Source organism: Gavialis gangeticus, unplaced genomic scaffold (genome assembly GCF_001723915.1).
Source record: "Gavialis gangeticus isolate Ggan-Ray unplaced genomic scaffold, GavGan_comp1, whole genome shotgun sequence".
NCBI lineage: Eukaryota > Metazoa > Chordata > Crocodylia > Gavialidae > Gavialis > Gavialis gangeticus.
In genome coordinates this window covers 65,845,578-65,857,238 of record NW_017729025.1, presented here as the reverse complement: position 1 = coordinate 65,857,238, position 11,661 = coordinate 65,845,578, and the positions used below count along the sequence as shown (strand labels likewise).

Here is an 11,661-nt window from a genome sequence, read left to right as displayed (position 1 = left end):
CCGTGTGCCCTCCCGGGCTGCATGCAGCAGCAGGAGCCGCAGCTTCGTCCCACACCCCACCCCATCCTGGCTGGGCAGCAACTGCCTCAGCCCCATTCGCTCCCTTACCACGGGGGGCATTGATCTGCCCCCCCACGCCCCTTCCCTCCTCCCTCCCCTTCCACCACAGCAGACTTACCAGCTACATACAGCTGTATCAGAAATGGGTTCAGTATCGGCCAGTATGCCTCCTTAAAAATTGGCTATTGGTATCAGTCCGCAAGATCTTTTTTGGTGCACCCCTAGATTTAATAGTGGCCTTCAACTACCTGCGGGGTGGTTCCAAAGAGGATGGAGTTAGACTGTTCTCAGTGCTGGCAGATGACAAAACAAGGAGCAATGGTCTCAAGTTCCACCAAGGGAAGTTTGGGTTAGATATTAGAAAGAACTTGTTCACCTTGAGGATAGTAAAGAACTGGAACAAGTTACCCAGAGAGATGTTAGAATCTCCACCCTTGGAGGTTTTTAAGACCCCACTAGACAAAACCTTGGCTGGGATGATATAGTTGTAGATGGCCCTGCTTTTAGCAGGGCGTTGGATTAGATGACCTCCTGAGGTCCCTTCCAACCCTAATTTTCTATGATTCTATATCAGATGACTTAAATAAGTAATTGCTTTATTTCAGATACAGTTTCCATTCTTTGTGGAACTTACTTTTAGAATAAATAATCCATCATTGGCATTGTAACTCAAATCTCTCTCCCGTGCTTCCCAGCTTTAAAACATCTACTTTAATGTCAGGAAAGACCTTTACCACCTTGTAACACACTTCTTTATATTGAGTATTGCACACTTTTCATAATATTCTATTGCCATCCTTATTTTTTTAAACACTCCTCTTTGATTTCAGTTCCATCTCCAAGTATCTCTCTTAAAATATATTTATCTCATACATTCCTATGTCTACAAAGGCTTCCTTTTAGTTATAGAGTGCTTACATTTTTGTTCATAGACAAGACAGGACATGAACAGAGTAACCAGTGGGTTAGAAGGGTTTATGGAATAGTAGGTGGAATCCGGATGGTGTAACAGTTGGGTCAGCAGGATGTGAAAAGCTATATATAGGTGTGTGGGAGATGTAACATTTATCCAGAGAACCTTATCTGGGAGATGTAAGGAATTTTTTTCTCACCCAAGCCTGACACAAATCTTTTCAGCTTATGAGGGTAACTATTACATTTCAGTCAAATTTAGGTCAACGTAGCCAAATTGGATATCTTAAAAAGTAAAGGTATTTTTATAACACACTGTAGTTCTTTTACTCTCATACTGTTTCTTTACCATAACATTCTGTTTAATGTAGGATGCAAATCTACTTATATGCGTGCATGCTGCTAATTAGAATAAGCCGTAAAGCTACTGTGGTTGATTGATGCTTATCTTTTACTCCTGGAAGTACTGGTATGGACCAAACCAATTACTGTAACTAGCAAGGTTTTCTTTTTCTTTTTAATTAGGTGGATTTTTAGTTATTTATCACTTTGGGGATTGTAGGCACCACTGATCTAAATGTTCAATGTACAGTATATGTAACACAATATAGTGAACTACAAAGTTGTATAGTCTGTACACTTATTTAAGATACAAACCCATTTTTCCTCTCTATAGCGGGAACTCCAGAAGACAAGATGCGGTTGTTTCTTATTTATTACATAAGTTCAACTCTGGCACCTTCAGAGGTATGTCTTTTATACTTCTATAAAGCATAATTGTTGGCAAAGTTTTATTCTAAGTCAGTATTCCGTAAAGGATTGAATGAATGCCAGTGCCAGATAGTTTTCGTTTTTTTTAAACAAAAGCTCACTGAAGTCTTATAAAATTGAATCTGCTTACAATTTGTTCTGGTTTTATAGCTGAAATTTTATACTTTTACAAAAAGATGAGCACTAAAGGTCTGTGAGTCTCTATGTTAAAGTTCATTTTATTACATGGAGCGGAACTGTGGGGTGCTGACTCTATGGTTTGATCTAAAATAGAAAAAACTTCTAATTACTTTTTAAGGCTGCTTTTAGCTCTACTAAATTCTACCACGGGTGAGCTCATGGTTTCTGAAATAGGACTGGTTAATATGAGTACTTTAGCTCAGTCAAGAACTCTAAATTAGTGGACTGAAAAATACAACTTGTACCCCTATCAGATACCCTGAGAAGTGTATTTTAGAAGCCTCTCCTTTTCCAAATAAACCTTTTTAGATGGTTAAGTAACATTTATATGCTCCTCTAGACAAATGGCTTGGGAAATATGCTGATAGTCACTGTTACCTCTGTTTTAAGCAAGACATACATTTTAAGAATTAAAGATTCCAGCATGCAGTCAGATATGCAGGCAGTGAGATTTTTTTGAGATTATTTAAGCACTCTTGTCCTAGCCTAGGAACATTTGTCACAGGGTAAGTTGTGTGCCTATGTTTGTCCTGGAACAAAAATATTTGGGTATTGGTATATACGTACATCACCCTTCTAATATTCTGGGATAAACAGTTACTCTCTTTTATCTGGGAAACTTAAGATTTGTCTGAGGACAATGGACGTGAACATTAGAGGTGTGCGAAGCAGGCCCTATTCAATTCGGATTCAGCCCAAATCAGAGACAGTGATTCAATTCGTTGATTCGGGTCACTGTCCCTGATTCAATTCAAATGAATCCGAATCTGAAGAGTCGATGTTGATTCAGAGAATCAGCAATTCGGACATAGACACAGCTTTATAAGATTTTTCTACATACGTTGAGACACCAGGTGCAGCTCATGATCACTGCAGTGCTGGGGCATATGGAGCATCCCACAGGAGTGCAGGAGGGCCCTTCACGTGCTCGGCGGGTAACCCAGAAGTGGACCAGAGCTCACAGAGGTCCCCCCGCACCTCCCCAGCTCAGCAGTCGGCTGCAGGGGTTCCCCAGGTGCCCCCCCCAGACCCAGGAGGCACCAGTTGCTGAGCTGGCAAGCCGTGGGGCGGCACCCCCTGTGCACTCCTCAGGAGACCTGGAACTGGACCAGAAGTGTTTCTGGTCCACTTCCAGGTCTGCTGCTGAGCGCACTGGGGAGCCCCCCGTGTTCCTGTTTATGCACCCCAGTATCACAGCACCCATGAGCCCCTGCTACCTAGAGGTATATAGAAAAAACATTTAAAGCTGTCTCTATGTCTGAATCTCTCAGAATCAATTTGGAGGGTTCCAGTTCGATTCGGAGAGAATAAAAGGTTCTCTGATTTGATTCGAAGATTTGGCCACTGAATTGGGCTGAATCAAATCAGGGACCGAAGCTTCACACAGCCCTAATAAACAACTGTATAGTTGCATTTTGTCCTGGGATAAACAGTTAATCCTGGGATAAATGTGATTTCTGAGTACAGCCCTAGAAAACTATCTATATGCAGTGTAAAACTACAATGAGAGACTATTACTAAATTGGGATTCACTCAGATCTACAGTCATCATAAGCAGTGGTTTTGGACCCCATATTCAGACAAGATATGTTCTGGTTGGAAAACTGAGATGGATGGCTTAAATCACTTTTTGTGGAAAAGACTGGGCTAAGGAAGAAAAAATAATTTGTCTAACAACTTGCAACCTATCCTATATTCCTTAGGAATATTTGTGTTACTTGCACAAAGAATAAGGGGCAAAAAATGGAATTCCCATGTTTTTAGTTTACGTTCTTTATTGTACATTGCTTCATTTTATCTTTTTTTGTGTGTCATCATATACTATGTCCTGTTTCAGTTTTGTAAGAACTCATATAATGTGCAGTCTTATTACATACTCATAGAAAAATCTGTACATTTCATTACTATATATAATTTTATTGTCAGTTTTACTGCTTTTGCTAAAATAATATAATAAATAAACTACCATTATTACTGCTGCTGCGGCTTGCTGTCACTACTACTGTGTTTTACAAAATTAGTTGCTGTTGCCAGACCAGCACTCAAAAGTTGCCAGAGCAGCACTCAAAAGTTGTAGCCACATAGTGTGAAGATGAGTGTGGATATACTTCACATAGGAGGATCATTATTTGAAATTTTTAAATCAAATTTGAAATGTTTTGGTACATTTCTTTTATTTAGCTACCTTGCTCATTTCAGGGCATTGCCTCTTTTTCATTCTGTTCCTGCCTATCCAGAAATACTACTCACTGAGAAGAAGGTTCTAATTTCTTAGTAACTCAGGCAAAAATGTCTTGTGCATTTCACTAGAAATTAATCTTTATCAGAATAAGAACCTTGAACCTTGATCTGCACAACCCCATCTGGTTGTGCAGAGGGTGAAAGGGGGCAGCCCAACCCTGATCCAGCTGCTCAGGGGAAGGGGGCCTGGCCCAACCCCGATCCAGCCACACAGTGGGAAGGAGTGTGGCCCAGCCCCAATCTGGCTGGGCAGAGGGAAAGGAGCATGGCTCAGCCCTGTGTGGGGTAGAGGGAAGAAGGGGGTATGGCCAGCCCTGAACCAGCTGCCCAAGGGGAGGGATGTGGCCTGGCCTTGTGGCGAGGGGGGGTGCAGCCTGGCCCCCAATCCAACCGTGCAGAGGGAAAGGGGTGTGGCTCAGCCCCGATCTGGTTGTGTGGGGGTAGGATTGTGCCACCCCACTCTGGGTCCTACTGGTGCTGGCCCTGGGACACCAGCACGGGCCCAGTGCTCCCGCCCAGTTGTCATTGCACTCTGCGCACCTGCTTACTGCCACTCCCCCAGCCCCTCCCCTGCTTGTGGTCACTTTCACCGTTTCCCTTCCTGCCTGCCAGCTGCTTCTGCACCACATGGCTCCCGGCTGCATGGACAGACCACAGGCCTCAGCAGGAGCTAGCCCGGCCCGGCCCAGCCCCAAGAAGGGGGGCAATCCCCACAGCCCTCCTGTACTCCCTCCCCCTTCCCCCAACTCTTACTTGAATTCCCTTCAGTGCAGGGAGGCAGGAACAGCCCAATGGTCTCAAGCCAGAAGACTCTGCTAGGTAGAGGCTTCCGGGGGGGGGGGCAGGGCCAGGCAGGCCTGGCTGCTGAGTCCTGCCAGCTTCCCGTGGGTCCTACTGCCCCTGGCCCCTGTCATATTTGACAGGCAAGCAGGAGCAAATAAGTCTTAATTTTCTCAATTTTAGGGACCATGCTGGCCAGATAGAATGGCCTGGTGGGCTGGACATAGCCCACGAGCCGTGTTTTGCCCACCGTCTTTGGCTGTGCCTAAGATGCTCAGCACAAAAATAATGGCCCAGGAAAGGACAGATAGGAATATGGTAACTTTAAGCTATCTTTTTGCCTCTCTAATCCTGAGCTCCATCTGGGGCTGGAGAGGACCCCAAAATAACATAGACAGACTTGGAAACCACTTTGAATTACATCAGCCCTTCTGGATTGCTCTGTAGGCTACTGTGCTACCTGAAATCTGGGCAGTGCTGCATACTTCATTACCTTCTATACCAGAAACCTTTGTAGGTATAATGAAGAGAAAGGCCTGGACCAGGGGTCAGCAACCCCCAGTATGCATGCCAGAGCGTGACATTCAAAGGCATTTTGGTTGGCATGTGCACCTCAGGGCGGACGGTGGGAAGAGGCTGCCACAACAAGGATCGGGCCACTCATAGCTCCCCTGCCATCCACCCAGAGGTGCACATGCACTCACTGCCAGCAGCAAGCCAAGCTAGTGCTCCACAGACCCCAGTGCGGTGTCTTTGCAGCCTCTGTGCTGCCTGCTTTGAGCAGCCCAGGATCTGTGGCAGGGGCCTGCCCAGGCTGACTGTGGTAGGTAGCCAGGAAGCTGCAAGCAGCTATACTGGGGTCCTCAGAGCATCTCCAGGTAGATGGCAGTGAAGGGGCCTGAACTGCGCTGCTACAACAAGGATCGGTTCCCCTACCATCCGTCCCTGGCATATCAACATCTGAGTAGTGGTTGCAGGTATTTTTGGCACTCTGCCCAACAATGTTGCCAACCCCTGGCCTGGACTTCTCTAGATTTGTCTTCAGTACCTCTCCCAGGAAATCTTCCCTGTAACCAGATACAGGACTTGTACGTTCTCCATGAAGTTCTGCCTCTCTGTGTGGTGTAAAGGAGAGGATGAAGAAGAGTATCTCACCTAATTTAAATCAAAATATTTGAAAATAATTTTGGAAATTTGGGTTTCTGTAGATCTCAGTAAACAAGCCACCCTTTTAGAAAATACATCAGTGGCAAGAGGATTTTTTCATGTGAAAAGTTTTGTGATGTTTTATATTATCTTGCTTTGGAATTTTGAGTTTTTTACTTTTCACTGTAAATATGTACTTGAGAGAACTTTGTCTCCTCTCAATGGCGGTATACATTTTTAGCAAGTTTGTCTTCATGTTTTGCTGTTACAGTATCTCATATATATGTCTAAATCTAGCTTTGTTTTCATATGGGAACAGAATATACATGAGGGGAAAAATCCAAGTGTTAGAATCTATTACAATATATTGGTTGGTTCTAAAGACTAAGATAGTGAGAGAGAGCTGATAAATTCACACGCAGAAAAGTAGAATAAAGATCCGAACAAAATAAGTTGTTGAGATGAATTTGACACAATGGTGGGGTTTTTTTTCTTTTGTTAATAGTTACTATAAAATAAGATTTTACAAGAATTAATTCAGTAAAAATAATACTTCTGCATTACCCTGTGGTTATTTTCACTTTTCACTTAAATGGCTACTTTTTGTGTTTGGTAATCTTCATCTCTCTAGTGTTTTCAGTAAGTAATTTGAAGTAAGGATGAAGAGATTGCTTCTTGTTCCTAACAATAAGCTCCTGCTATTTGAGATGTTTTCTGCCTCAGTAATGGAATCTCTGCTGTCCTATTTGGCACTTGATTTAATAAAAAAGATATCTGCAATAACAGCAAAGACTTCTTCAGAATATTTGTAAACTAAAATTAGCTTTCATAATAGATACTTTAAGTTTCTTAGGACTACAGGAGGATATCAGTATGATTTAAAGTAGTTCCTTCACTCAACAAATATGCAAATGACACATATAGTGTACTCCACTTGTATAATAAGTACATCATTGTTTAAGTAAATAGCACAATACAAGCCCCTGTGTTTTTCCATTGATTGCACTGTAACAAATTGTAGTTATCTGCATAATGCTGAAGTTCAATGGAACTATTTGGCTGTGCTTTCTAATTTGTAAAATGTGCTTCATTTAACTTCATAATTGATTAAACTGATCAGGAGCCCACAATTTCAAAGCTTCTGAAGCAGCTTTAAACTGACTATATCCTGTCAATTTTGGCACTTCAATTAGAGGCATAAGGTATTCAGAGAAGAAAAGTAACAAACAGTAATAAGGTGCAAAAAGCCTTAGTACAGTGGTTCTCAGCCTTTTTCGGGTCAAGGCACCTATCCATAACTTTTCTGAATTTCAGAGGCCCCAGTTGAGAATCAATGGCCCAATACAAGAATTTGACCAGAATATGATGTTTAGGACATTTTCCTGTGCCCATTTTTGTCACAGATACAGGTGTAATAAAAGGAAGGGGAAACTTGGCAAAGCGGACACCACTTCAAACAAAGCACTCCTAATACCAAACCAAGGAGTAACCCAGTATCCCACAGGTGTAGCTAGTTGTTTTTATGTCTTGGACAGAAAAAGGGGAATGGGTGAGGGAGTGGGGGAAGAGCTTTGTGCTTAGCAGAACAGAACAGGAGGTGGGAGAGATGGGCCAAGTCTTACCTGTAGCAGCATGGACTCACCCAAGGGCTGCAGGCTCCCACCCTCTGCTACATTAACCCTCTCATAGCTGTTACTGTATAGATCAGGACTGTACAAGCCTTATTTTGGCTGTAAAAAGGTTAACAGTGTGGTGGCTGCTGCACAGCAGGGGGGAGTGGGAGAGAGGCTGCTAGGGGTATCCTGCCTCTGGTCTGCATTACCAGCAGGACAGTGCAAAGGGCTGCAGCCAGAGTGGGTGCAGAGTTCCTTGCCAGGGATGTATCATGTACACATATATTGCAGTACACTAGACATTCACCTGCACCCACAGCCTTGCTGGTTAATCAGTAGGGACCTACCAAAGTCACAGCAGAAGTGCTCTGTGCAGCAGCTCCTTTATTCTTGCAGGTAACCTTCCCCCCTGCCTCTCGCTCCTGATCAGCAGGGAGGAGAAAACCACAGTTTTAAATATGGTACCATTTTTGTCTCCCAGCCTGTCAGAAGCAAACAGCAGGGCCACTGGTGCTTCTCAGCCAATCAGCAATGTGGGGGGAGAGGGAGGTGAGGGGGAACCTGGAAGATTGAACAAGCTGTCATGCATCCCACTTCTGTTGATTGAAGTAGGTCTCTATCCATAAGGACTGTCTTCAACACCACTAAGAAATTTTGGGAAGGAGGAGAGAGAGGCTAACTGGTCTGTGGCTACATGAATCTGCTAGTTAAATATTTTATTGCAGAAAAGAAAGCTTATGGGCTGTTTGTAGCCACTACTGTTGGTGCATATTGCCTCATTGGACTGAAGATACTAAAGAAACAGTCTTGTGTTATTCTCATGCTGCATTGCAGACCTTTCTTAAAATTCTTCCTTCAAACCACCCATCCAGCCCACAGGGTAAAAAGGTTGAGCACCCCTGTTCTAAATTATACCTCTAGTCCATACATAGTTTGTGATAATTTCTCATGCCATCTTTCAGGGCATACAGTAAAACACGAGACATTACATTGGAGGAAGAAAGCATCATTTGTACCAGAGAGATCTGATTTGAAGGGAGACAAATGTGTGGTTTCATGGTTGGAATGAAATCAAGTGTATTTGGATTTCTTGGGGTTTCAGGAAGTTTGACCTTTGGAAATTTTATTTTGGGATCTGGCTCAGTGGCTGGCATAAGTTTCACACCACTGACCGAAGCCATCAGTTCTAGTTAGTTAAGGCACACCAGTTTCTACAGTCAGTGACACATAAGGGGCTGATATAAGTGACAGTTTTTTACCCTTCCCTGGCTTACTTCCTCCCCCCGTTCCTCCAAACCAGGTACCCATGTACTGTTTAGTCCACTTACTCTTACAGCTCAAACTTGTGCTTCTGAAGCAAAGACATTTTAACTGTTGTGTAACCACATGCTGGCAATATGTCCTTTATGTTGAAAAGCAGCATTTTATTCAGGCTGAAAATGCATCCAGTAGGGTTGAACGTGTACAAAACAAAATCCTTAATGTGAATTCCTGGTTACAGTAAATCAGAGAATCAAAAGGTGGCTGCCTTAGAATCAATGCATGTATATCTGATGTCAGAAGATATGCACTACCACTGCTATCATTGTCCTGTTGTTGACTAAATAGAGGACACTTATCTGCAAGCCTGTTTTATCTAGAATTTCATTAGAACTAAATCTGCATCAAAAATAAGAAAGGAAAAGAAAAGGTTAGGCCGTCTCCCTTGGAAAAAACAAAAGCTAAATACATTTTAATGCTGTAGTACAAATGATGCCAAGCCTAGTTAGCTGATTAGTACGTAATGAAGCATAGCAACTAAAAATAAATAATTAGTCCATTGATAGCACTTTTTTAAATCTTGCAATTATATAGAATTCCCCAGTAAATGGCTATACCCTCTGCACAGACTTTATTAAAAAGCCAAGCTAAATGTCATGTTGGAGCCCAGAAATAAAAGTTCTTCTCTTTCATGATTTCTGCAACTCCTGAAATCAATTTAAATTCTTAATGGTCTTTTCTGTACTAATTTAGCTTACATTTATATTCCTTAGTTGACATGCATAGAAGAAGAAAATAACTACATACCAAGTGTCTTTGGACTGGTTGATTTAGAATAGCTGAAACCCACTGTAACTCTTTTTTGTGATTTCAGATTGATTTGGAGCAGTATAAAAAGGCATTGACAGATGCAGGGTGTAATCTTGCTCCCTTGAACTACATAAAACAATGGAAGTAAGTTAATACTTCTCTCAAAGTAGTGCATAATTGGCATAGAATAGAAAGATTTATAGAATGTAACCAGAGTATCAGGAAAATATGCATAATTTCCAGTGTTTCAAATTGTGACCCTTGACCCATAGTTTATGACAATACATTTTGCTGTTACTGATTTCTCAATTACATCTGAATATTTTTAAGCCAAGCTGTAATGTGTCAGAATTCGGTGAAACTTCACTGTTAACAATGTACTTAATTTTTTTTCCCCAGACAAAGAGAAAAACCAAAGCAACTCACTGCTTCAGAAGCAGGCTCTAGTTTAAGCTGAGAGCTCCTTGTTTCCGATCCTTGTTTGAGTCCCATTAGCCCCACTTCCTACATGATGAAAATTTTCTTAAATGTCATAAAAGCAGAAAATGGTTTGGTTCATTCTCATCCTTAATTTTCAGATGCATTAGTCCTAATACCTTTCAGTTTCCTAACTATAGTTCACCTTAATTCTAAACTTAAGATTGGCAAATGTTGGGCTATTTTGGAAGGGAAGAAGTAGGTTTTAGTCCAGGTTTATATAAAGAAATGTGTTTGTAGTTTGCTCAGTTACCTGATGACGGACTCTTGGAGGCAGATTTATTTCCATTCTTAAAATAACCAGAAGGTAACATTCCACAATAACACATTCATGGGGAGCTAAGACGTAGTAATGTAATAGTATAAACAAATAAAGCATTTGGTTTTAACTTCTTCCACAGGGCTTATACCAAGATGGCTTCAGCTCCAACAAGCTATGGAAACACTACAGCTAAACCACTGGGGCAAGTTTTTTTTTTAATTAATTTACCAAAAGTTGTAGTATTTCATTGTTTCTAAGTTTACTTGGAAAAACCCTAAGTGTGTTTGGTGCTGTGCCAGACACAGAGTGAAATGCATCACTGTCATTAAGAAGTTTGGGCTAGCTCCAAGTCAGTCTCATAGCTACCTCTGTATAGGCCTTGTGGCACCTAAAAATTAGGCATTTTGTCTCTATGGCCGATCCAGGTAAACAGGGTGAGGTATTTGGAACCCCAGTATAGCCAATGAATGATTTATGCACCATTAAGAAATATAAAGTCCAGGATGGGTCTCAATTCCTGCCCAGGAACTGCCCTATTGTCGTAAGATCCAAAGCTTCTAGTGGAGAAGTATCTCTCTTATACCAGCAACCCCCATCATAGCCTTCAATCTCAAATATAGCCAGGGGCAGTGCTGCCCACCTTTTACAGAATAGCCTGCTATTTAGGGTATGAACTCAGGGAGGGCCCAGGGATGGACCCATGGGGGAGCGAGATGCGCATTTGTGTGGCCACACATGCTTTCATCACTGAGTGCTCCAGTTTCAACCATCAGACTTGAACTCAGTGATCTTTCTGCTGTTACCACATCCCCCTTTTCAGCATCGTGGATCCACTCCTGTCTAGGCCTCCTTCAGCCTGAGAAGACACAAACCCCCATTTCCCAATGCAGTGCTATAACCACCAGGATAAAATCATAGCAAGATGTTACTTTTAAATATAGCTGTTCAATGTTTTGCATTTGATTATCATTGCAGAAGCTGCATAATGAAGAGACAGAGAGCTGTGGCTGTAACTTTGGCTGCTTGCAGACATGGAAAAAAAAAGTGCTTTACTGGAAGAAGCACAGTGTTAGTTTGACCTGGCTGTGCAGCGACTGCGTAGATCGGGCGCTTCAGCAGGGCTTTTTGGCACTTTTATCTAAAGCTGAT

The 11,661-nt window shown here is 42.3% G+C and overlaps 1 protein-coding gene across 2 annotated transcripts in view; it reads left to right on the top strand.

Moving 5' to 3' along the window:
• The window catches only part of SCFD1 (sec1 family domain containing 1), a 154,124-nt gene that overhangs the window by 94,891 nt on the left and 47,572 nt on the right, over nucleotides 1–11,661 (top strand). For both annotated transcript variants that reach the window (XM_019518925.1, XM_019518926.1), the window contains exons 16-18: nucleotides 1,649–1,719; nucleotides 9,838–9,917; nucleotides 10,652–10,714. In XM_019518925.1, the coding sequence (XP_019374470.1) occupies nucleotides 1,649–1,719; nucleotides 9,838–9,917; nucleotides 10,652–10,714 (214 nt within the window). The remainder of the gene's footprint in view (nucleotides 1–1,648; nucleotides 1,720–9,837; nucleotides 9,918–10,651; nucleotides 10,715–11,661) is intronic.